General features: G+C 36.8%; 1 protein-coding gene across 22 annotated transcripts in view; it reads right to left on the reverse strand.

The window, feature by feature from the left end:
• RBFOX1 (RNA binding fox-1 homolog 1) overlaps window positions 1–27,300 on the reverse strand; it is a 1,498,714-nt gene that overhangs the window by 92,130 nt on the left and 1,379,284 nt on the right. For all 22 annotated transcript variants that reach the window (XM_068908988.1, XM_068909002.1, XM_068908998.1 and 19 more), the window contains 4 exons: window positions 13,147–13,290; window positions 10,222–10,275; window positions 4,064–4,156; window positions 2,346–2,406 (listed from right to left, as the gene is read on the reverse strand). In XM_068908988.1, the coding sequence (XP_068765089.1) occupies window positions 2,346–2,406; window positions 4,064–4,156; window positions 10,222–10,275; window positions 13,147–13,290 (352 nt within the window). The remainder of the gene's footprint in view (window positions 1–2,345; window positions 2,407–4,063; window positions 4,157–10,221; window positions 10,276–13,146; window positions 13,291–27,300) is intronic.

Consider the following 27,300-nt stretch of genomic DNA (forward strand, 5'->3'; position numbering starts at 1 on the left):
AACACAACACTGCTGCAAGCGCCCTGGCTATGTTTTGCATACCTGTCAACAACACATTAGTCACCAAATACACTTAAAAATAAAGCTATGTATTAAAAAAGAAGCAGTTCTAAACAGATATACATATACAAATAATAAATTTCAGGCTACATGTGTTAGAAGCATCTTTCAAATGTTAATATATATGAACACATTAAAAAAAATGCCTTTTATTTTATTTAAAAGATGGGACCTTTACTTTAGACAACATGATCTTTAATAATCACCTACAGCGCTGGTTAATTTCTGACAAAATGATAAAGAACTAGAATCATACAATGTCAAGGCGACTGATAATAGAAACACTGAGTAAACTAAATGAAGCCATTGCCACCTGCACTTCATTCCTTGCCTATTGTAATGACTGTGCTAGAAGACCAGGATCGTCTCTCTGCGTTTCCTTCGGGGGATCTCAAACACTAAAAAAAATCTAAAAAGATCAAAATGCATGAACCAGAGTTTGCCTTGGTAGAAAAACAGCCAAGGTGCGCAAAAGATCATCCCACACGCAACTCCTTGGATGACCAGATTCGCAAACCTAAACGTTGGTTTTATGCATTGAATCAGACGTTTCCTGCTACTAGTGACAGCCGGTCCAGGCGGAACAGCGTGGAAAACGACAGATACAAAGTGCTTCAAGTGAGAAACACTTTTAACAGCAGATTATCATCATTCTGTTTGTTGGCTATTAGGAAATGACAACGTGTGAGCCAAGTAATGCCTGCGATGCAGGACACAGGTGGCACTCCTCCTTAAAATAATCAGATTCCTGAAATCTCACATTTCTGTTTCCAGTATTTCTTTCCTTCATTATTAGATGCATTATTTGATATGTAACAGTTCTGTACCCTTAGGATAACATGCATACAAATACATACACCACCATTTATAACACAACTACTTGTATCTGTTATCACTACAATATAACAGGCAAATTGACATTATTGTACGCAAAGAAATTAATTTAGCTTCTTTTTGCAACAAAATATTACTATGCGATTGAGTCAAGCTGTGTGGCTGGTTAGATTCACTGAGATTCCTTGTTTTAAGGCCAGTCACAGTGAAGAGATTTTCCCACCTGCATCATCCGGCACGTACAGATATTTACATACAAAAATGAGAAAGAAAACAGTTCCTGAGGAAAGCATGAGGAATTTCAGACTAGTCTTCTCCAGATCACTTTAACTAGCTCAATAATCACACGTCAGATTGAAGACAGTCACTTCATTTTATTTTCCACTATGGTGGCAAAAAGACTATGACTCATTCATTAAAAAATAATGCCACTATTTGCCCTAGTTTTTAGTAAAACCTCACTAATGAGCGCTCAAATACAGAAAATAAGGCCATTATATTTCAAAAGCAAAAAGAGCCTCAGCTAGCTGTGGAAACCATTCCTGACGTATGGGCAGATTTCATCTGCTTTCTACTGGATAGGAAAAATGAAATTAAATGGAAAAGTAAATGGTTACAGCTACACAGTCCAGTAAAACCGGAAAACCTAATTGCCGTTAACTTCAATTTGTGTGTTATTGTTTGAAGCTGTTGAGTTAGGAGCTTGTTAGAATTTTCTGAACTAGCGAACACAAACGACTTCTTGAACAATTAAACACTGCCAAAGGAAATATTTTTAAAATTAATTGTCTCCAAACCCCTCAAATATCAAATGACTTTTCTGTCATTATTATATAATTTTATACTGCTATGCTGGGTCAATACTATAATTATAACTTTCTGGTAAGCTGGAATTTATATTTTTCCATGGAAAAAAGCTGGAAATAGCATCCAATTACAGTTTGCCCTTTACCCTTAAAAAATTGCAGAAGGATGACACAGAAAATAACCTTCAACTAAACGTGTGTCTCAGTGCTAAAAAGTATCTTATGGCTAACAGAGACATTCTTCTTACTGGCCTCCCTATCTCTATCATCCAAGGAAAATTGAATCCTATGATTAGTTCATTCATCGCAACATTAACACTGCACAAAGCTGGATGAGAATAACGCTTTCCTACCAGGTGTATTTTCCTATCCAAAAGCCACTGTGGTTAAACACTGAGATTCCAGTCTAGCAAAATGATGCATGCTATGGCCACGTGGCTGTGAATCAGCTGAACTCTGCAGAAACAGAAATTGCGCCCATCCATAATAAGTTTCCTGCCTGGGGCCCCGGACGGACCCTGAGCCCAAGGAGAGACGCAGGACCACGACACTTCGTCAAGACAGGAGTTCACTCGCATCAGGCAGAGGAATGAGGTTTTACATGCACTAACACAAAAACAAAGCGCTAAGATCGCATGCACTTACCATTCGTGTAAGGGTTGACGGTCTTTTTATTTGTCATTACACGTGCTGTTGCATTATTTACCTAAGCACATAGAACACTCAATTAGAAAGGGTTACAGGGAGGGTCCATGGTACTATTAAACGCATGCATTATTACTGCCATTAGTCATGTAAAAAATAAAATGCAATTTTATTTACAGAAGGCAACAGGTGCATAACAAAATCATACTATTTATAATTACATTTACTTTCATAACCATTTTAACTTACAAATCATTTCAATAAAGCAACATCATATCATTTAAACTTTAATAAAAAGACATTGAAAGCAAATTAAAAGGTACTGCAGAATTTAAGACTTAAGAGCATGCTTGTATTCCATGATAACACTGATACAATAAATATTCAGAACAGAAAAAAAAAGTTTATATGAAGGAACATGCAGTGGAGTAGAGGGGAAAGAGACAAGGTACAAGGAAACAAAGAAAACGTCAAAAAAAGGGACAAACGAATTTTAGCAGTGTGCAACATAACCCTTTAGAAGAGAAGTACCATTGGAAAAGCAACATCTAGCATTCAACACTTGGAACAAGAGCCTTTTTCATTGCAAGAATTAACAAAATCATTCAAGCTTTAAAATCACAGCTAACAAAAGGATAAAAAGAGGGTGCATTATTTAACACAATATGGAGTTAACAATCTGAGTAAGATGTGCACGAAGTCATATCCTCAATCCAATCAGTGCCTCCCAGGCTTGCTTAAAACGTACACTCAATTACAGGCGTACCAATATAGAAAAAAATGTAGCATCAAGAAAACTTAATACAACAAGTCAAAAAAATTCACGTGGTATATCAGCGCTAAATACGTGAAACGGCAGATGGACTTCTCCACTTACCATTCAGCACCATCGCCAGCATGGGTATGTATACAGTTACCATGGTTACTGAGAGTTTGGTGAGGGCCCTAAGCGCTACCGTCGAAGGGGGAAAATGAAAAGGCAAAATATGCAACATCTTACTCAAAAGACGACAGCATTTTCAATTGGTATTTTTTTTATTCTAACAAATACGACTGAGGCAGTATTGAAGGGGATCCAGTGGTACTAAAACGCATTTGTGTTGTTTTTTAATAGATACGAATGGCTCAGGCCAGGCAGCCAAAGCAGCCTGATGGTTACGTTAAAAATGCAATGTTAAAATTGGTCGGTCTCTAGTCTGGCTTTGTTTCTTTTTCTTGTACATCTTTTGGATGCTTCTTTCCCAATCTGAATTTTTTGAAAGCCACTGTGGATCCCGCATCAACCCTGCAGCAAAAAAAAAAAAAACAAAAAACAAAAAAACAAAAAACAACCTTTTGTTTGTGTTTTGTCTGTCACATTTTTTTTTGTTCTCAATTTCTTTTTTTTTTTTGTTGGCTGGTTTTTTGGAATCTACTGCACCCATTGTTTTACAAAACATCCAAATAATAACTTCAAAATATTAAAGCTTTCATTTTTTTCAATTCTGTCATCCACCTTTCTGCAATAATGATAATAATAATAATAATTACAAAAGAAATAATAATAAAAAACCCAAGTAAGGCCAGATTCTCTCTCTTTATATATAAATATATATATAAACAATGGGAAGGGGAAAGGGGAGCACACAGAAGACACCAATGATGCATCTGAAACAACAAATGAGAGTGAAGCAGACATTTATAAAAAAGATGAAAAGGAAAATATTTTGAACATGCACCTCGATTTTACGGCCCTCTACCACGGTGCCGTGTAATTTCTCCCTCGCCCTGTCCGCATCAGCACTATTTTCGAAAGTTACGAAACCAAATCCCTGCATGCAGGAGGGAGAAGGGGGGAAAACAACATGCACATTATTATTTCAGTCAATGACCACTTGTTTGCTTATGTTCTCTCTCTTTAATTTAATATTTTCTTGTCCTTGCTTCATTTCTGTAACATGCAAATTAGAGAAATTATAATTGTATTGAGATGTGCAATAAATAAGCGACACATGTGAACAAATTTTCTTCTCTGTCATCATTTTAGATAATACCCTCAGAAGAATTCAAAGAATGACACCAAAAATACCTTTCTACATGTCACTACAGAGGAAAATAAATCTAACAATAAGAAAATGAACTTAAAATAAATTACAGTGTCTTCACATAGAAAAAAATGAAATAATGAGAAAAGAAAATGAACCACATTTTAATGACATGCAGATATCTCAACAAAATAAAAAACGTGCACAAAATTCAACACTGAATGTCAATATACTCTAAAACATTGCCTACTTAATCATGCTGTTATGATCATAAGAAACATTGTTCCCATGCAACACTAGGGTAACTTAAACTTTTGTCAAACTATACAGCCTTTACTTATTTTTTATAAAAGAAAAAAAGAAAACAAAACCACCAACAAAACAAAAGTACTTTTAGAACTAAGCATAAACTTTCCTGTATTAACAGATCAAATAAAATCATATGATGTGAATAGAAAAATAAACTCTGATAAAGGAATAAAAATGCAAACATTTTGAGTAAGTTTAACCGGTTCATTTATTAATTACATACATTACTTTTCACATATAGAACATGCAACCGTTAAAGCTCCAGAATCCCATGGTAGCGGGACAGGAAGGCATTTGACTAATGTGAAATTCTGCCAAATACTTCACTTTATAACATTAGGCTAAACTAACTTTTCCAGTCCTACTAACATTCTTTTTCATTGTCCTAAATTAAACACTGCTTGAAACTGTAAATACTTTAAAAGTCAAACATTTACAAAACATTTTAAAAACATACACCAACCCTTTGAAATAGCTCTTGTGTTACCGCTACAATGCCTCTGGATGCTTTCCCAACTTATCCCAACAAAGAAGCTTCGATCTTCCTTGGTGCTTCATAACAAGAAACATTTATAAATTGTACATGGCTGCTTTATAAAGTAAAGGCATTGCTGTACATGCTTGAAGTCCTACTCCAACCTTCTCCTTCACTGCTTCTTTAGCCTGAACTATGAACAAAAGCTTTGCTTTGCTCTCTTCTTCAGCAACGAGCCATGCATCATGTCTCATCAAGCTTTATCCATCCTTTCACCATCCCCATTTTCCAGTCCATTCATTAAATTTTGTGTTCAGGATTCAACCAATTCTCTGCAGTTCTACCAATTATATACAGTGACAGTGGAAGGAGAAAAAAAAAAAAAGAAAAGACGAGATAAAGGAAGGAGACTCAAAGGCTATTAAAATCATGCTTTTTTGAGTGGCGTTGAGGGAAGGTCTTTATACGTTTCATACAAAGAAAAGACCAAATACAAAACTAAGGCAAAAGTAAGTACTAACACCAAACATTGAGAATAACCATGGATATGAACCACCAAATGAATTCAAAGAAAAAAAATGCTGAGAAACTATCAGGATTGATCTTTAAAACACAGGTTATTTGGGTTATTTACCTGTTCAAATAACACATTTATTTATGTTGGTTTGTAGCATGGAGATTTTTTATATGGTAGTGCTTTATCTTCTATCCTCTTCTAAGTATTTTGTTTAAACCTACTATATGTTGCTTTTTTCTTCTTTTAAAGTCATGCTGAACCCTGAGCTCCAAAATGCTCAACTAGCACTTCCCCTTTTAGCTGAAATCATTCTCAACCCACCTGATTCCTAACTCTTCCCCACCCCTCCCACCACAATTTTAAGATAAAACCATGATCTCTCTTGTCACAAGACATAAGGACATAATTCTCCTTTCCCCAAAGCACCAGGAGAATGCCCGAGAAAGTAAATTCCCTTTCTCAATATTAATCCCTACACTTTAAGGGCCTGCATTGGCCCTTCTTACACAACACTGACTTAAAACACTTATTTCCCCTTTCATTGCTTCCTGAAACCCATTTATTAAAAAAAGCTCTGTAAAAAAGCTCATAATTTCAGATGCCGTTAGGAGGATTCCACAGCACAAACCATCACTGCAGTGATCGATCCAATGATCCTTGGTTCATGCGCCAGTGCGAATTCCCCCAAACCGATTTGTTCACCTCTCTCCTCAGTGCTGAACAACTGGCCCCTTCCCAGAACTGCAAAGAGTGAAAATTTGGTGGGAGCCTTTTAGTCAAAAATTTGAATCAGTCTTATTAGCTTATAGCGAGCTAGTTTTTTTCAAACACTTGAAGTGAAAGATAAAAAGCTAATTATATTTTAAAAGTTAGACAAAGATATGAAGTAGAGTCACAAGCCAAGATAAGACAGGAACTTCAAAGACTGTGAAAAGAGAGCCCATTGTAATCTTTTTATTTCTTAGGTTTTACTTATTCCTATAATTAACACTATTTAAATGAAGCTCTCATTTATGCAAATGTTTAATTTTACCTATCTGACAGAGAAACAGTTACAAAGCATAGGTTCATTCATCACATATTTAACTGAAGATATCTACACTAACATATTAAAGTGTATTTTATATGCGGTTGATTCAACAGCTACCTTGGCTTAACCTATGTATTTTTTTAACCTGTAAATTTCTACATATCATTTTTAAAAGTCAGTCAAATTATTTAATAATAAGCAAGTTTCTGCAACGGAAGGTTCAGTTTTAATTTGGGAGGTGTTTTGCAAGTTTCGTTATTTGAATAAATGGATATATTAAACATATACAACATAAATATTAAACATATATTAATGCATATACACATATAGATTTATGCTAGTATATGTGTAACGTGTAGTTGTGTAGAGCATTAATTTAAAACGGAAAGAAAATGGCACTTGTTGATGTTTCTGTATCTTTTACTTCTCTAAAGCAGAAGGTTATCTCTGCAGCCTTGCAATCACGCCCAAGGGACGAAATCAATTTGCAGCTCTGTGGATAGCTGCTGAAGCCCGGAGCTGGGCAGCTGAGTCAAGGAAGAACGTTCGGTGTTAACACAGCAGCATGGCGCTGCAATGAGCACAGTAACGGAAGCTAGCTATTGAATGTCCTTCCAGGATGGGGGCTAAATGCATAGCCTTCCCGAGTTTGCCACCTCTGAGCACTGAGGCTTTCTGTGGTAACAAAACAGGAGCCGGCTCTAGCAGTTTCTACAAAGCAGCAGCTGCTTAAGCAGCACAGAGTTATTCTTTCTTAGCCTTCAACAGCTCTTCCACATTTTCCAGTGTATTTCATCCTAAAAATCCTTGCAGTTTGCTACACCCGGAAATGACCATGCTTAGTTTCTGGCTCAGTCTAAAAAGTGATTTCATATGCTTCTTAACAGCATTACCAGCAGCGTTTATGATCTTTCACTCAACAAACTTTGCGAATCAGGAAAGGTAAGCCTAATTTATTTGAAATAGGTTTTAAGAAAGACCTAGACTAAAACAATACTGAACTTCTTGAATTCTTCATAAAAAGAACAGTTCCAAGAATGATCAGTGTTGCCGTATGATTCCAGCAAAGTTACCTTAATTATTTTTATTATTAGAATATTGTATTTTCTTTACGTAAAAGCTTCAACAGTAACTGTGTGTTAGGCCCCTAAACAAGCAGAAGCGGTAGCATGAAATTTGTATTTTTGCAAGAAACTTTTAAATGGGAAACTTCCCTTTTGTAAAATTTTTTACACTTTATTTTAGTGTGGCAGGGTTATGGTTTTTAAACTCCATAATTCCATTTTTCTTAACTATCACAGTATGGAAATGATCTTACCATTATTGTTTTCATAGGAATCTTTTAAATATCTAAAATATTTAAACATTTTAAAATGTTCAAACTTTTAAAACACTAATTATTAGAATCTAAAGAGACCTAAAATGCTTTTATGCCAAACTGCAGCCAGAAACAAATTTCGATTTTGGGCCCGCAAACTTCTTTATCTGTACTCAATTTGAGACCATTTGGAAGGCCTTTTATTTCCAGCAGAATTACATAAACATACATAAAAACATAGATGAGCGCTGCTAAGAATGGGACCGTAATCTGCTGCATATTAAGTCTCACAGAATGGACATGAAATTATCAGAAAACACTCTCTTATTCCTAACCCTGTTTTATTTTTTAAGTATTTGAGAGAATTCAGAGTACACCTGCAAAACAAAATACTGTGTAGATAGCCCTGAACCAATTCTAAGCAAGATGAGAAGCAGAGCACAGGAGCTAAGAGATGCACTGCGGAGCTGCTCTATCTTCAGTAGTGCGCTTAGAGCCAGCTTAGAGCCAGTATGGGACACAGCACTGGACTGGGCAGAACTCCTTCCTACGAATAGGTCTCCAAGTCTCCAAGAGAAAGTGTGTAACAGAGGCAGTGATGTTGCAAGCCTTCCTAGGGAAATTTCTTCCTTGTGAAACCCTTTTTGTTCGTTTGTAGCACAAGGCAGTAGGATGTTTTCACTACTGTAAGTTCACTACTGAAAATCCCCAGTTTAGACACTCCCTTCCCTTCCCTCCCTTCCTCCCTGCCCCTCAAAAGGCTGGTACTTACGTACTCTGATACAGATATAGTGGTTACAAAGTCCAGTATACGTAAGATTAACAACTGAACTAATGTGTAACCCCTCCGCCTATGACCATATATACTCAGTGCTACCCTATTTCCAACACAGCTAATCAACAACGGCAAGTATGGGATGTCTTTTGAAATTTATAAACCTATGCCCTAAGAGTATGTCCTGGACAAAATTTCCCTCAAAAAACCTACTGAACAGTCATAATTTAATATCATAGATTTCAGCTAGAATAGCAGATTTCAGCCAGTTTGAACAGGCCACCTTCTGAGCCACCAAATTCCATACGTATTGGTTGCTTTACTGAAAACACTAAATGTCTCAACTGAATGTGGGCCGGCAGGGAAGGATATCAATTAATGAACATCAGAAAAATTTTGGAAATAAATCATGACATTTGAGTCATTCTACGTGAGAAAAGGTGACGGCTTTAAATTTAGAATTAAATGTTAACACGTTAAGAGAAAGAATAACAGAAGAATTAAAACCTGTCTGGTACGAGGGAGAATGATGACGTATCTGATATATCTTAAAAGATGACAGATTATGGTATAACAGGAAAATAATTCTATCATTAACAATAGATTAAATGTAAGAGTTACAACAAGACCGATGCATAGATGGAGAAACATTATATTGTGTCTAACATTGCACAAAGAGAAAAAGACACCATGCATATGACATACGCACACACCCTTAAAATGCAGCTGATGTCATAGGTGAAACCTCCTGGGAAGCTGACCCCTGTTTTGCACCAGTTAAGGCTGATAATGCAGGCATAGCCATTCTATCTTGCTTTATTTCTTAAATACCCAGTAAATCAAAGTATGCATTTAAGGCACGGTAATTTTCAGGAAAAAAAATAAATGTTTGCAATACAGTAAGAACTCTTTTAATCAAATAAATGTTAAAATAGGTTGTATTCAAAGGGTTGGTGTACTGAAGCTTTAACTAAGGAGGAAAACACCTGCACTTAAATAATCTAGAACAATCACATATTTTCTCAGCTAATTACTGAAGAGGATAGTTATTAGGTGTCATTATCATCTTTCATTTCAATACAAAAAAAAAAGCTGTACTAATACAGATCTGCCTACAGATATCTGTGAGTATGGACCCATCTTATAAAATAAACAAGGTAATTATCATTGAAGAATAAAGAAAGCGGAAAGCAACATTCCAGTAAAACAGATGACAGTTTGAAGTAGTTCAAATTACCCCCTTTAAAAGATATAAAATGAGTCCAATGATTTTCAGGCTGCTTAGGAAACTGACAGAAAGCTGAGAAGGTGTTTCCATTACAGTGCAATCTCAGATGGACTTGTTACAGCAGTGCAGTTGTTTCCTTTTTCTCATATGAAATATTTTAAACAAATTATCAAATTCCTTTGGTGAATTAAACTGCTTACCTTTGAGCCTCGCTCATTAAAAATAATTTCAACATCTAAGATTTTACCAAATTGCTGCAAAGAAATAGAAAAGTTACATGAAAATAAGATAACTGCAACACTTCCAATATATCTAGTACAAATGCTTGTTTTAGAAAATGATGCACCATATTAAAAATTAAAGAATATAAAAACAAACATAGTCAAGCACCAGAAAAGACAAAGTGAAAAGTAATCAAATCACTATTATGATTAAATTGGATATATTATTACACCTGTCACTGTCATTCCATACAGTCATTTCTGAATTTTAAATTCAGGGATGCCTTCAAAGAAGACATTGTCATTAGCTGTGATCATAATGAAGTGAAAGTCCCAACTTCCTTTTTTTATTTAGTCTTTGCACATAGTAGGTCACTTCCAGGTGATCTAGTCCAGCTCCCATCACCAGTTCTTTCATATGTAATATGCTACTGGTTCAAGTCACTTGGAGTGTTAGAACCACCACTAACAAAACAGGATTAACCGCGGCATGAACGCTGCTGCCCTCTGGTCAGCCTTCCCACTGAAGAACCTTTGTTTCTGAAGACTTTTTGCAGTTGTTCCCAAGGCCAGGTAAGCAAGTTAAGTTACTTCAGCTCTACAGCAGTAAGATGAACTCAAATGGGAGTTTTGTCACCGGCTTCACAGGAGCGAGGAGTTCTCGCCACCCTTAAACAGGTTCTCCCAGGGCTACCAGATTACCTCCTAAGTGCTTATGGGTTCTACCATCAAAGCAGAGTGGAAAGGGGATATCCACTATTCCCTAAGCAATTCTTGTCTTTCTAGAGTGTAACACTGAAAACTCGAATGGTTACTTGTGTGTTGGGGAATTATTCCCCTCTCAAAACCACACTTTTATTATAACACTAGCTATTATTGCTATTCACATTACAATAGCACTCACAGTCTGTAGGCAATGCTCACCCGTTCAAAAACAGTCTCTGTTCCAAAGAAAAAGCCTCTATTGTACTTGTCTTAGTATGAGAATAAATGTTTAACTCGGGCAATACTTAGTCAGAACACTTTTTGAGATGACATATTTTGTGATGTGACACTTCAATATATCATTCGATGTGTCCAATTCTGTTATTTCGTATGTTTTTAATATGTTGTAAAGGGCACTGATAAGTGATACAAGATATTAAGTTAAAAAGTCAAAATTAAATTCAGACAAATGAAGACTAATCTAGCAACACATCAAGAAGCTGCAAAAATTTAGACTTTACTCCAGTCTTTTAGGATACAGTAAACAACTACAGAACAAAAAGGACAGTATTCTTTCTCTAGCTTATTCAAAGCATTTCAACTTCGTTATGAAAATCAACCACCATTCCCTTGGCTTATTTAATGTTCTTGCATTCACCATCTAATTAACTAATGTTTTAACTGCTATTTTAGCTTATAAGCAGACACTGACTGACTGTTTAACACAATCTTCCTCTGCTGTACTCATGTCCATGGAAAGAAATCATCTGCCATATGCATAACACAGTCAAGATGCAGCATTATCACATTTCATTTCATGTGTTTTCATTAAATCCACACTTGTAGATATTTTATTTTTCTATCAGGTCAGAAGCTACAAGTTTGCTGTTACCAAGTCATTCTAAAGCTGAAGAACTCTAGCTGTCCTCCAGTTTTGAGGTCTTTTGAGACCTAAGACACAGGAATACTGAAAAGAAATGTAGCTTTTATTCATTTACAAATTATTACAAGCCCTATGAAAAAAAACACCAAATCATTTAATGTACTTTCAAATAAAATCCATCTTTTTAAAGTGGTTTGTTTAATTTAAATAAATTTGCATATTTTTCTCTAGGGAGTTAATTATTATGCCTCTGCTATTTTGTTGATGAGTCATAAGCTACTGACAAACAGGCATTCAGGGGAGGTTGCTTACAGCAAGTCAGATATGGCAAAACACAGACACCCTTGTTTCCCACCACCACACTAGGATTCCTTCCCCAGTGAATGTTTCCTTCATTTCATACAAATAAATACTGAAAACCACAATATTTTAACCCATATATTAAGGCATTAAAAAGAATTTAAAAGTCTGAACCAAACATGAGTGATAAAGAGCAGGACAGTGGCATGGACATCTATGAAACATCATAGAACATTTCATATTTCATAGAATATTTCATAGGAATATTTCATTTGTAATGCTTTCCAGAAGAGAACCGAAGTTTTACTGAGTCAGAAAAAAGTAAGCAAGAGGGCCATGAATAATTGGAGTACTAGCGTGGAAAATAAAAAGCTGAATTCTAATAGCTGATCAAGAAATATTTCTAGATTTTATTCAGTGACATTTCAAAATCAACTAAACTGTTCTTGGAAGCAGGAGAAGAAACCAGCTCCAGTCTCTCCATGGTTATGAACCTAGAACTGATGGCACATATGAGGCTTATGAAACACAGCCAATGCACAGGAAGGCAGCTAACGTTAATACTAATGGGAATAGGTGAGGATTCCTACACCTGGATTTCAAGCGCTTAAATGCAGCCCATGTCTCACTTCTGTAGATTTGGGCCCCATGCGCATGACGTCAAGCACTGCCTGTTTTTGTATCTTGCCCTCCCAAATCAATAAATGTAGGCATATAACTCCAGATGTGCGCATCAGGAACATATATGCACTGAGCACTGCAAGCCAGCGTAGGGAGCTTTTTAAAATAAAATACAAAACAACATGATATATGGACTATAGACGCCTACATCACATACAGAAGAATTTATTTTCCCAAATATGAGGGGCAAATCAGGTATTTGCTTACAAATAACTGAAAAGAGGATCTTCACTGAAAATGCTTAAGTAGCCTAACTCACAGATCCTGCTGTCGATGTTGCCTATAACATAACATTGCAATGCAAACATAAAAAATAAACAAAAATAAGTACTTACACCAAACATTTGTCTAAGATCTGGATCCCGGAATCTGAAAGGTATATTTGAGACGTGCAGCCGTTTTGGCTGTGATTTGTTTTCTGTGTTTTCAGAGGATTGTGTCTGTTGCTGGCCATCGGTCTGTGCTGCATCATCTGTCTGCTAAAGGAGGTAAAACAAAAAAAAAGTAAAGCACGCTATCTATTTCTGTATGGGCTTAATTTCTCAAAAATGCTGAAAAGGAGTTAAAAAAAACACTTAACAAAGGTATTGAAGAATATAAGAAGCTGAAACAGATAAAACAGATAAACAGTGTGTTCATTTATCAAATCCTTTTCTGTATCTCTCTCGACGCTATGAGTTTGTCATGTTTTTTTTAGTATGCATTTGGAATAAAGTAGGAGCATTGTAAAAAGATTATTTTCAGCGTAGATTTTCTTAGTGGTTTTTAAATAATGAATAAATATGTCTCCCTGCATTATGAGACTGCTGAAACCTCTTTAACCGCATCAGTGTTTGCCAGTGAAAGAAACACAATCTCCTTGTCCAGATAAGAGCCTACTTGCAGTAGCAATCTATACGTTTTCATGTAAGATCAGTACTTCCATTCAGAGGCCTCTGGGACTTCTACACAGGAGGTGGGTAACACATCACATCCTAGTTGCCACTTCCTAAGCAGTGCTAATGGGCGCTAGAGGGTCATTTTCTCTAGATAAATGGTCACCATTACGGAAAAGGCCTTGAGGTGTGAAAGGGAACAAAAGTATAATCAGTGGTGAAGGCTGCCCAATATGAAAGTGAAACCCAGAAACAAAGTTCTACAGTTTTTGTTTCTCACCAAAATAAGAACATATGATGGCCCTTCTTAGAGGGATAGGGTTGCCCAGTTTTAAAATGTTATCTTCAGATTGAAGCACATTGCAGTGTAATAAAATTTACCAAACAAAATGACAAACACCTACAGAGATTAGGAAAAGAAACTGCGTCATTCATCTGAAATATAAAACTAACCATCATACTCTATTAGTATTTTATAGGCATTCCTTGGCTGTTTTCTTTAACAATATTATACAGCACCTAATTAATCACTGCATGTACAGCATATATATTCACTAGAAAAAGATTTTGCATAGGTATGTAAAACCTGCATAATTATTACTTTCTTTTGCACTGGCAAAGGGTATTTGGAATAGGAAGAAGAAAGAAAATAGGTGAATGAAACTATGAGGATCGTCTTGCAACTGTTAGTCTGTATTGTCTGTCCTTCCTCGTCTTTTCTGATCATATTAATCTTCCAAATATTAATTTTTCCCTGGTGTTCTAATGTTAGCTCAGTTAGCCTTTTTTTGTTTTGTTAAAAACCAAGCAATCTTGCATTTCCTGCTAGTATCAAATTTATTTCTCAAGAAAATAACAAACAAAATAAAAATGGTTAAATAAAATAAACCTTACCACACAGTTTTAGTACCAATAATCCTCTTAAGAAGGAAGTAAAAGATCTCAAACAGAATATAATATTTACACTAGAGATAACTACATATAAACTTAATGCTAGAAAGTTAAGTTCAACACAATCATCCCCAGTAAATGCAAACTTTCTGAAATTCACACTACAAAGAAAATACATTTTGCATATTTCCTTTACTACAAATGATAAGGGAAATTACATTTCCTTTATTGTCCAAGTACATTTCCTTTATTTCCTATACGTCTCTTGGGCCAAGATAACTTTACAAAAAACAATCGCCAAGAAGGATACAGTATGTGTTGTACAGGATTTCAATACACAGAGTTTTTTCAGGGTTTTTTTTCCTCTTGGCAGTTGGCTAATTTTTCTTCAAAGATCTTAAAGGATCTTTTGATCCTAAACTAGTTCTCTCAGACATATGGATTTAAACTAGACCTTCGACTCTGAAAGTACAATCCACATGTTAGTTGTTAACCTTGCTCCCAGGCAAAAAACTACAGACAAATTCTGTAGTATGATTTCATTTGCAAATATGTGTTTATTCTATTAGAAGATAGAGACAGCAACAGTGTCCTAGTAGAAGCAAGATGCAGGTAACTTACACCTCCACGTAAGTAAACAATTTCAGCACTGTTCTATTGATCAAGGGTTGAACAGTGCTTTGTAAAGGATAGTCCATTAAAATAGCCTTGTTTATTCTAAAAAAGACATTTTTGGCACTGGTGATACTGTTATCAACTGGCAACTCTCTGCAAGATGTGCTTTACACATTGGGGGCATTCACAAGTGTAAATACAGGTATCTAGTTTAGATGTCTGAATCAGGAACTCAGATCTCACTAGAGTCATTAGTCTCTCTAAAGTATCAGTTCTCAGACTGAAATAAATTAGAAAAAGTGAGTGAGGTGCAATGCACCTTAGCTAGGCATCCTGCAGGGGTGACAAGAAAGGGTAAGGGTTCCCTAGGGTAAGGGATGGAGTAAGCATTAGTGGTATTCTTTTGCTTTCTGAAGTCTTCTCATTCAGGCTCAATCACTGTCCTATTTCAGGGCCAGCGGAAGGAACTGGACAGACCAGGTGCAGCTTAGATCAACTTAAGCTGCCATGAAAAATGCATTGTATGTCTAAATGTGGGTCTCACCCTCTACAGCGGAGATGGAAGGACAGGAACGGGAGTGAGTGAACAGTGAGTGACAGGACGACTCTTTTAGCAGCAGCGTTGATTTAATGGTTTACCAAATAAACATTGTGTAAAGCTCTCCATCTCAAGACCACGTGTTGTGCAAGTTATCTGTCCTCACCAAGAAGTCCTATCACTACACTGCCGTTTCTCTCCCTTCCACTCAGCTAATACAACTCAGTGAGGCATACAAACCGGATTACTGAAGAGATCCCAGTTAATACACAGGTAAACAACTGGGAGGCTTTACTTGTTTCTGGATTTTCTGAAGTAATCCAATTTATTGTGCAGCTCTGCCAATTGCTGAATGTGGTCAAGAGCAGCAAGAATTTCCTGCAGAAATCAGATAGACTTGCACCTCCCACTGAAGCCAGCAGCCTAAGTCCTTATCATTTGTACAGAAGCATCAGTTCACCAGCGATGCCTGCGTGTCACCTGACACGATTCAAACACAAATGCAAACGCCCGTGTGCACTCAAGAATTTTCAGGTGATCCGAATAAGGAACTGGGAACAGCTTAAGTTTAAACCTAAAACTGAGTCAGTATCCCCACATCTCTTGCTCTGCTACTCCCTGACACAGAGGCAATGCTACATGAACTGAACAGTTAACGCTTAAAAATTTCTACTGATTTAAGTATTAAACATAGTATATAGCCGCAACAAGACAAAAACATATTCTCACACTATCCCCTTGCTATGACATCTACAACCAATTCACAGATGTATAATTTAAGTTTTAGAAAACTGTTCCATTATTTTCCATTTTCAGGCTTTAGAAGCAGAGAAAGGAAAGAAATTTGGTGGTCAAGGCAGGTGGGGTATAAGGGACTGGACACTGTTGAAATACAACACTCGAGAAGATTTTACAGTCAATTAGATTAATCAGAATAGAATTTAAAAACTCTGAAGGTGCTCTTCAGCTTCAGGAACAATGGGTGCCCCAGGAAGAAATGCTATAATCAGCATACTGTGTAAATGCAAATTGGAAAAAGTAATTTCTGTTCATTGTATTAATATAAACAATGAGAAAGAAGGAGTGGAAGGGTTGAACTGTGCAATATTAGCATACTGAAACATTAGGAACAGCTTTTGCACTGAGAAGTGTAACAGATAAACTGTCAACAAGCCCAGTGAGGTTTCTGAAAATGATGCTAAAACAGAGAAAGTATGGGTGAAGTGGGTAAATTCTAGTAGTGTTATTTTCTAGATGTTCTTGATTTTTAACACTTTTTTTCCCCCACTGAAACCTGAAATTTAGAATTTCAACTCAGAACTCCATGGAGTTTAGGGAGTAAGGACTGAAAACTGGAAACTTCAGAAACTTGCTGTCATCCAAAGTTCATACCTGCAAATTTCCTTGAGAAAGTCTGTGGAAGAATGAACAGAGCTAAAATATTTAATGTGAATTACAAGGCTTGGCATTAAAATGATGTCTTTACAAACTGCCTTACCACCCAAAATCTACACGTGGGCCTAGGAAATCTGGAATAGGGTAACTGCAAATGTGAACCCAATTCAAAAATTTAAAAGTAACACCAAAGATGTAAGATGCACATAGGATGGAGGACACAGGCTGGATATTGCAAAATCCCAGAAAGGAAAGTTTCAAAGTTCTGTGGACTTGAAGAACTAGGATGCAATTTATCTTGTACATAAATAATACATTTCAAGAGAATATTTTTCTTGCTGACTTTTGTTGCCAATAAAGTATTGTAATAACACAAAAAAAGGGTCTAAAGATCTATGTCTGATATTTCTTTAAAATTCAGTCAGAGCTAGTATGTAGCTAACTGTTACATGGTAGGTAACTGTCAGGACATTACCCTCACTACATCCCAGCAGTCCTGTATCCAGTCAGCACAGGTCCTGACTCATTAGGATTGTGGTCAACACCCTTTCCTACGAGACTCAAGCAAATTAGTATGCTTTATGCAAACCAAAGGAATAAACAATCCCCTTAAGCCTTATCATTAAACAGCAACAACACAAACGTCAGCATAATCTGCATGACTTCTTCATATGACCATCAGTTCTACTAAGCTGTGACGTTACCTTCACAAATAAAAAAGTCGTGCATTTAACTCGATGAAAAGATCTCATTTCACAAACCAACTGTTCTAACATTTTACAATTGGAATTAACTATCTGCTATCGCTCCTTCTGAACAACTACATTTAAGGCATTCCTCTTGTAGATCTAAAACCCTCACGGGAGAAAAATCATTTAAAAAGAGTAATCTGACAGAGTCAGCTTAAAAAAAAAAGTTTCCAAACCTCAAGTGCAATAACCAGATTTACCTAAGAAAACTGATTGATTACAAAGACAGGTATGCAATTATCACATATCCACATGGCCAATGCACTATTCCAGGCTCTCCAGCAACACGAACCACTCCACTGAAATCTATCTTCCCGGAAAGATAGGCAAGTCAAAAACACCTCTTGTGTCAGTCAGAGAGGGTAAAAACACATGCAAGCTCTTGCTGGCGAGATATAAACCCACCGCTGTCACCAAACAGCCACAGATTTTGTTGCTGTCAGTCACAGCCTTCTTGCATGTGTTACACCACCAGGCTGCATGAGCGACGGCGGTAAAGTCTGCCCGTAAGGAGGTACAAAATATGCTCAGAAAAAGCTCGCTGGCATTTCTTACTGGAAAGATTTTGCTCTTGTAAAACTGAGGTTAACTTCTATATGCATACCATTTCTGTTGTTTCAGCCAAAATATTAAATAAGACAATAGCATTAGGATTTTCATGCATCCAAAACTTCGGGGAATAGTAAATAATAAAAACCCTGGTCAGAATTACTGGAACTGCATCCTAAACATATCATTATCTGTGTCACTGTGTATTTTAGGACAAAATCAATCAGTCATTCAGGCAAAACTACAGTGTCAAAATTAAGAGACTAAACACCAGTGCCGCGTTCTTCCCCCAGCCACAGGAAAGGTTCGGCTGCCATCGGTGGGACTACAGCCTCTGTGAAAACGCCAGCCCTCATTTCCAGACTGAGAGTTTTGGAAGGCAATTCATTATGGTTTTGTGTGTCAGCTTTCTTCCTTAAAATCACAGGGCCGAAAAGGGGGTCAAGGATTCACTGACGTCACCTCTTTTTGAGGTACGGTCAGCGTGTGCCCCACGGCAGGGCCAGGCCAAGCCGGGCCGGCTCTCCGCCACCTGCCCGGTGAGGCTGTCCTCGACCCCTCTCTCCTCCCACGCTCTCCCAGGAATTTAAAAACATTACTTCTTCTCTTATACACCATACGTGTGGAGACATAATTAGGGCTGTCCTCTCAGTCATCTTTCCCTTACGCTCACTAGCACAGTGCTTTCACACCCTCTTCCTCGGTGCTGCCTTCTGGGATGCTCTCTGCTCGCCTGCACTCTTCCCCTCTGCCATCGTGCCAACCTGCCCCAGCTCCTTCTTTCACGGGGTGCCCCATACCGCACACACTACTGCAGCTTAGGCCTTACCACTGCTGCTTGAAGCTCAAGGACTGAATCAGCTATTTTCAGGAGATATTCCTGTTATACATCTTGAGTGGTCGTTGCTTTGCTTTTGTTGGTGGTGGTGGTGGTGGGTTTTTTTTTTTCCCGCAACAGCATTGTTAATTCATGTGCAACTTGTAATCCATTATAACCTCAGACCTTTTTCATGGAACTGCTCCCTGAGCCGTTATTTTCCATGCTGTACTTGTGCACTTTGTTATTCCTGCCTAAGTGCCTCGCACGTGATGTTTTTGAATAGCACCTTATTTTTTCAGACCATACCTCCACTTTATCCAAACCATTTCAAATTCCAGTGCTGTCCTGCACAGTACTTGCAGTCCTTCCCAACCTGGTGGTGTTGCAAATCTAGTAATATACTCTCTATTCCATTATTCAGGTCATTAATAAAAACACTAAATAACACCAGCGTAACCACAAACACCTGCAGAACTCCTTCTGCTAAATCTGCCCTTTTTGTACTTACCTTTTAAGTACAGTTTCTCGTTTTGTACCCTGCCTATTGTAGTTGCATGTTTACCACATTTCTCATCTTGCTTTTAAGTATATCAAGTGTAAAAGAATCAAAGCTTTATGAAAAGTGAAATATAGTCTGTAAGGCTTTTCTGTTGTCCACAAGGCCATTGTAGAAGTAAAAGACAATCCTAGGACAACTCCACTGTTACTGTTACTCCATTATCCACTGTAACTGTTACTCTTTTTGTACTTGAAAGTGTTTAAAAATGCAATGCACATTTACTTGTTCCAGTGTTACCCTAGGATTGAACTGAGATGACTGCACATCCCTTTAGCCTATATAAACAGCATTTCTCTCTCTCTCTCTGTTCTTTAAAAACAGGCATCTCGTTTACTCCATTCCAGTTCTCCAATACCTCTGCTCATTCTCCATGAGTTAACAGAGACATTAATGGCTCATATACTTCATCAGTTAAATCTTTACATACCTTAGAATGGAGTTTATTCTAATAAATACAATCAAAGGAAAGAATGTCGCTTACTTGAATATACTCCAACCTGTTTTTTTCCCTCTTTGAGACTGACAACTTTCTTTAACATTTGGAAAATTACTGTAATACTCACCTGACCAAAGCTGATTTCTACAGTGAGGAATCACGCAAAAGAGAAGAGATGCTATTACCCTTCTGCCCAACATCTCATTTCACGCTTGCTTGCAAAGACTCTTTCTGTTCTGGCATTATCCGCTAGTTTCTCCAGCCTGGCTAGATTCATAACTAGAAGAACCTCTCTTGTGGTTGCTTTTTGTCCACTCAAGTGCAAAACTTGTCAGCAGCATATTCCAAGAGCAATCTCAGCAGATAGTCTGGCTGCTTGAGTTGAGCACTATGGACAGTATCTCCAGCTACCCACTAAAGGTCTTGTCCACTGACTCTTATCAGCTGGATGGGAGGCCTACGATAATTTTCACAGCATAGAGGCTCTTTTTTCCTCTCACACTTATCCAGAGGCTTTTAAGGGTCTCTCTACTACCGCACCTGGGACCTTGGATAAGGGACCCCTTAAGTTGTGAGCAAACAGTTCCCTTCTGCTCTTCCTAATTAAGATAACAATTTTATTTTCTGTGACGTGTTTTTTGGAAGTATGAATTTTCAAGATTGAGACATGATTTTGAACTTTTTATGGCACCTTATGCCCTTCTCTTATGACATAGCTGGTCACAGTGGTATAACATGGGCACACTGGTCACAACAAACATTATCCAGTGCATATCATACAGTGTCATTAAATACCCCAAAACAAGCTGCTTGCATTTTCAAAGCCTGAGGTATCATCAATTTTAAATGAGACTGTAAATTTCCTAATTGTTGCCAAGTCTCTTGAGCCCTGTATCATGATTCGTATCTGTCAAAGATTTAAAAAATCCAATGATTGACAGTTCAAATCATTTTAAAAGTTGTTTTTTTAAACTGGTAAACGAAGGAGTCAGTGACTAATGTACTGAGGGCTGAAAGCACAGATAATACGGACCCTTGGTGCCAAAAGAAATCAATGGTAACTGCAGGTTCTCAGCCACCCTTGAAAATTACTACAGATTGGCTTTTTCCTATGCATGTCAGTCAGTACTGTATCAGGTTAGTTTTTAGTGCTGAGGTTTAAGATGTCATTTGTCATCTTCACTGAAAGGTCATTTCCACTTATTTGCTGCACAATTTTTCTCTGGGTCCACTGGGAATGCATTTCTAATTTAAAAATCCTAATAAACAGTTACATATTTTAGCAGATTATTGATGAGTATTGCCTGGAGGGAACTTCAGAATGAACACTTCAGCATCCCATTGACTATAAAATGACAGAGACAGCTACAAAATCTTATTTATGTAAAAAACATTTACTATGGCTATTTATTAATACACAATTGCACAGAATTGTAAGTTTCCAGCACTATTTTATGTCATAAATGTTAAAATAAGTTGCTGAAACTTGAATCTTGTAAGAACTGTTGATTGCATTTACAAGCATTTCATACAGAATTGCGATGCTCAGTTTTCCATTATAATTTCTAACTCAATCGATTTATCTGAGCTAAACAAGTTTAATCTTGGTGAAATTTAATTTAGGTATGGATAACATTCAGAGAAAATCATTCAGAGAAAATTGTGTGAGGCATGCCTACGTTTCTACCAAGAAATATGCCTTCATACGTCAATTTTAATTTATCATTCCAGAGAATAAGTATTCCTCTTTATCTTAAGACCTAGTGTCATGCTATTATCATTCTTTGATGGTTCTCTTTAACAGTCCTCTTGTCTCTTGACCCTTCCCCAATCTCAACCAACACGTACACACCATTGTGAATAAAAATGAAAAACAAGATGTTGATTATTGGATAAAATAAATTCAAACATTTCTTCTTTGGAGAAAAAATTTTCCCCCTATTTTAAGGGGGAAACTTGTTTTTTACTGATTCAAATTTGCTAAATATTTCACCCAGAACTCTTTTTCAGGGGAAAAAGCATATGCCTAAAACTTTCACACAGCTCTAATACAAACCTGTTTCCCAGATTGCTGCTGACATGGCACAATGGTGTCATCTCCCATCCCTAGCATTTATAATAAAGACACCATATGAAATAAAACAGGACATTCAGTGAACCTGAATTCAGAAAAGGCCTTCTATACACTACTTAAGCAGAAAAACAATTCCATTCTCCTTCCTAGTGAATACATACTTTCCATATCCCTTTCCATCCGTTACGGAAGACAACGTCTATCCTATAATCTTTCTTAAACTAGGATTGTTAGTGCTTTGTTTTTCTCTCTGTTCCTTTTCACTGAATTATAACTAGCTACCTAATCTCTTTCATTTGCTGCAAAACTATGATACTGTATACAAAATCGACACCCTTACCCTCAAACTCTGTTTTAAATGTAATGAAATGCTTTTACATGATAGATGTTTGTGTGCCACTATGGAATGAATGCTGGCATCAATGTAGACTTTTTAAGAGTAAATTTGACACAAGAAGTAGAGATGCCTAAAACTGAAGTAAACCTCTTCCTGGTCAGAAAAAGAAAATGTTGGATTAGGGTAACTTGAAAAAGCTTTACCAAGTCTTGATCGTTCTTCAGTAATCTGCGGGCAAACATAAATCAGTTACATACTTTAAACACACACCAAGTCTAGAGGAAGAACAGTATAATTGATGTATATTCTGGTTGTAATCACCTATTTACAGGGGAAAAAAAAAGAGAAGAAAAGTAATATATTATTTAAAAATAATCTACTCAACGGTAAACTTAGCAATATGCTGTGTTGGTTGTGTGTACATATGGATAAAGCTCTTAAGAGTTTTAAATGAAAAAAATGCTCATTTGAAAAGCCACCCGTTTTTTTCCTCCTATACCAATCAAGTTATTTCTCAGTGAGAAAGAGCTTGTGAATGTCTTCTAGGCATTATTTGATTAAGTTGACAATATTATGTGAGCAATGGTTGAGTACCCACTGTGCTGTACTTCTGACCAAATTGATTTGTGTTAATGAACACTTGCTCTTTCTCTTCTCTAGCTTGAATAGGGCTCTTGATTTAACCAGTGATGCTGGAAGCCAAGTGAATTTACAGCCCTCACAGTCATTCTCTCTCAATCTGGAGAGAATAGCAGCAGCAGTACATGAGCAAGCATAATTCAATACATTGTGCTATAAGCGCAAAAAATAATATCAGAGAGCTCTGCAATATACCTGTTTGATTTGATTTGTAAACTTGATAAAAAAGCAATCGAGAAAACTTCAGGAGGAAAAAAAATGTGTGTGTCCTGAGCAAAAACGTAACCATACTGAATGTGTACAAAGAACTGGAAAAAATCATGCATAATAAATCAACTTCATACTTTTCTTAGATAATATTGCACATTCCCCACTTTAGAAAGGGCTAGATTCTGAAAAGTTATTTTCCATTAGAAAGTGAGCAAAGAAAATAATTTAAAACTGAGTTTGGTACTTTTTAAAAATACTGTTTCCAAATTATGCTATCCAACAGTGTATTGACATATGTAGATACACTTGTATTTTTTCTGTTTTCTTAAATAGATAGACTGATTAATTAATCATACTGTTTCTGATACATTTATGTTCTGAAGAGTCTCAGCACTGGAATGTGCTTCCAAGAAGCATCATAACAGAGGGGAAAAGGAATTATCTACGTAGATGCATGCTTTTGTACACGGATTTTTACACAAAGGAGCACATGCAGCATTTTATCACTGTGCTTTTACAAGTGTGATGAACATTACCAGGAGAGGTATCAGTGACTTTTCTTGTCAACTGCATCTCTGTTATTCTTCTCTCATGGATAAATATTTATATGAAGTGTCATTGTTTTAAAGGTATGACCAGGTGAGATTATTGCCTCAAGTTAGTTTTAAAGGTAAAAGTTATTATTTTTTTTTTAATCTCTCATACTGCAACACAAGCAACTCTCATGCCACATCAACGTACCCCATAAAGAATCTATTTCTGAAGACAACATGCCTTGTTCTTTGTGCTGACCTACTGAAAGGTGTACATCAATGTGAAACTTGCTGTTATGTGCAACGAAATCTAATAGTTCAATCATGACTGCAGGTTGCTAAAATTCCAGTGTAATCACGAACAATTCTTTCTCTAAGAATACCTGGTTTCAGAGAGACTTAAGACCTGGTAGCCAGGTTTCTAAATCAGAGGGAACCTTGACTCTCTTATTCTCAGTGGTAAAATTCCCTTTAACTTTGGCCTGGTCAGAATGTCACCCCTAAATTATTCTCGCTTGACAAATGTAATTTTACCGTATCTCATTTTCTCATATTATAAAAGGTATAATGTTCCTGTCTTCATTTCCTTTACAAAAACATTTTACTATCCAAAGCATCAAATGAAAACACAGACCAAAGCAATTACTTTGTCACCATTTCTTATGACAGCTCTGAACAGAAATATGCCAAACAAGCCAAGTCTCTGCTCTAAGGGGCCTCCAAGTCCCTGGTTCTGGAGTCCTGCACCGTCATGCTGGCTACTCGCCAGTTTATTAGTGTCTAAGAGCAGTTCTCAATTCCATTTCACTACTGCCAAAGATATGTTAAATGTTCACTTGTTCCTACTGTTTATACTTAATAAAAGATATGTTTCAAAGCTGGGATAAAACGTGAGGCACACACTCTTAGCTTGCAAGCTGCATGGCATTTTGGTGACCCGAGGACATCCTAACAATCAAAGCTGGACAGAGCAGCAAGCCCTATTATTTTATAAGGACAAACAGAAGAAATAACCAATAGATTTGTTCATAAAATGGTGCTTCATGAGGAAGCAATTGCTTCATGTAGAATGGAACTCAGAAACAGGCAAGAAAAGACAAAAGCAGTCGGCATTCTTCCTTATGGGCTAGTCTAAAATTCCAACAACTTAATGAAAGCATTTTCATCTTACTTAAATAAGCTTTGCATCAGACTATGACAATGAAGTCCACCCTTCTTTTCCTACAGATGCCAGAACAGTCTCTGTACTGTTCCAGTTCCCCAAGTCTTGCAGGATGTTTAGTATAGGCATCCATGTTTTTAAGAGAGAAGAGACAGTGATCTGCTCTCTGGAATATTTCATGGTAGACGTCCTTGATCAGTCAGATGAATACAGTTTATTACCAGGAAGGCAACATATGGTGGTTCACTCTGCCTGGGCCATTTGTTTCAGAGCTACTGCAACACACACACACGGTCTGGTAGACTCCCTTCATCTGATACACAGACAAATGAAAAAGAACCTGAATAATTTTGTGCTTTGCTTTGGCAGCTCCTATGGTGCCTATTGCTGAATAGGCTTTAGGGGTGTCAGACTACTGGGTATCATTCCAGGCTGAGGACTTAACAGCAGTATTGAATACTTCTTTCATTTCTAGGCGTATGCACTCTGGATGCTGACACCAGAGGCTACAAGAAAGTACCTTTATTGTTGTGATAACTTATGCACAGAAGGCTAGCAGCCTGAATAAGAGATCCTTAATTCTGAGGACAGATAGGAACAGCAAGATACTTTTCTTAAGCTTCTGGTACTGCAGGGCAACTAAAAAGTTATTAATTACTTGGCTAGATTAATTATTTCCCCAATCTATCTTTCTTAACAATATTCCTGTTATAGCATTTTACATTCACATTGCTGGCTCATCATTCTTCTTCTAAAATAGTCAGTAGGATATCAGAGAACAGATATGAATCATGTTGTTTGCAGAGGAATACTGGAATCTATAAATGTTTTAGCTACTGAATGAGTTGTCTCAGAACTTAGGCAAAATTTGCCAATATAACCAGTAGATTTTTAAAGGAATGTTCAGGAAAGCTTTCAATAGAGTTTTGAATCACTAAGCAGTTGCCAAGTCCAGTTAAGGACACCCAATTGACATCAGCGTGTCAATAACTTGAAATAAGAGAAGGAATTATAGTACGTTGCTGAACGCATTATTTATCATTTGCATCGGTTCAATAAGTATTTCTGACCATCTACTGATCCCGTCTATGAAAATTGTAACAACAATTAATAAAAACCGTTCTCTAATCACCTGCCTTCTAGTTCCATCAGCCAAGGAGGAAGTATATACATTCTATGCACATTTTAAAAAATTCATACTACATCTACAAAAACTAAATTACTGTGATATTGTTACAGGATGATTTAAAAAAAATCCTTGCTTTTATCCTTCAAAAAAAGGGAAAAGATTTAAGTGGACATACTAAGGAACATTTGACAAGTTAAAGGACAAAAGCATTAGTGTAATCCAAATAAAAATATCTTAAATAGTGATATCAAAAGTGATACACAGACATAAAGAAATACTATTGTTGCTATTCCTCTTTCATCTATTAGTCAGAACATAACCACTTCTGATGTAATGCTTGTAGCTCTTCCAGTGAACTTCAATAATAACAGGAATGATGAAGTATTTAAAAATAACTTAGTTTCAACACTTAAAAGACTGTTGCAAAATCTAGACAAACAAATGAGAACGTACAAAACAATACTATGAAAGTAAGCACAGAAATCTTGAGGAGAGTTGTTTTACGGTTTTTGCCATTCGAACTGGTGGTGTAGCTTCCTATTGTAAACTTGTGCATTTAATAAATCAGTCCAAGTATTACATTACCAAAAAGTTATTAGGAACCCCACTGCTAAAAAATTACTTGCTCACATTATTTTTGCCCACAAATTACTAGATACATTTACTTCTTAAATTCTTCTCAATGATTTCCTTAATAAATGGGAGTTTTCCTCTTGTATGCCTAAGAAGAAACAGAAGGCTAAGGGTCTGGTTTCACGATGAGGTTTGAGCCTCAATCACACGCTTGCTACGAAGTCCTGCCTGCCTTTCTTGTCACCTTGGGACTTGATTTCCTTCCACCTCCCCGTGTTTGCTACGGCACTTGTGCAGATTAAGTGTTGGGTCTGAGCAGCTGACCCAACTGAAAACTAACTCTTAATAGAGCTAGTGAGCTGATCCAATTCACAATCCAAGAAAGGGGCAGAAACATGTAGGTGA

This window comes from Struthio camelus, chromosome 15 (assembly GCF_040807025.1).
Source record: "Struthio camelus isolate bStrCam1 chromosome 15, bStrCam1.hap1, whole genome shotgun sequence".
NCBI lineage: Eukaryota > Metazoa > Chordata > Aves > Struthioniformes > Struthionidae > Struthio > Struthio camelus.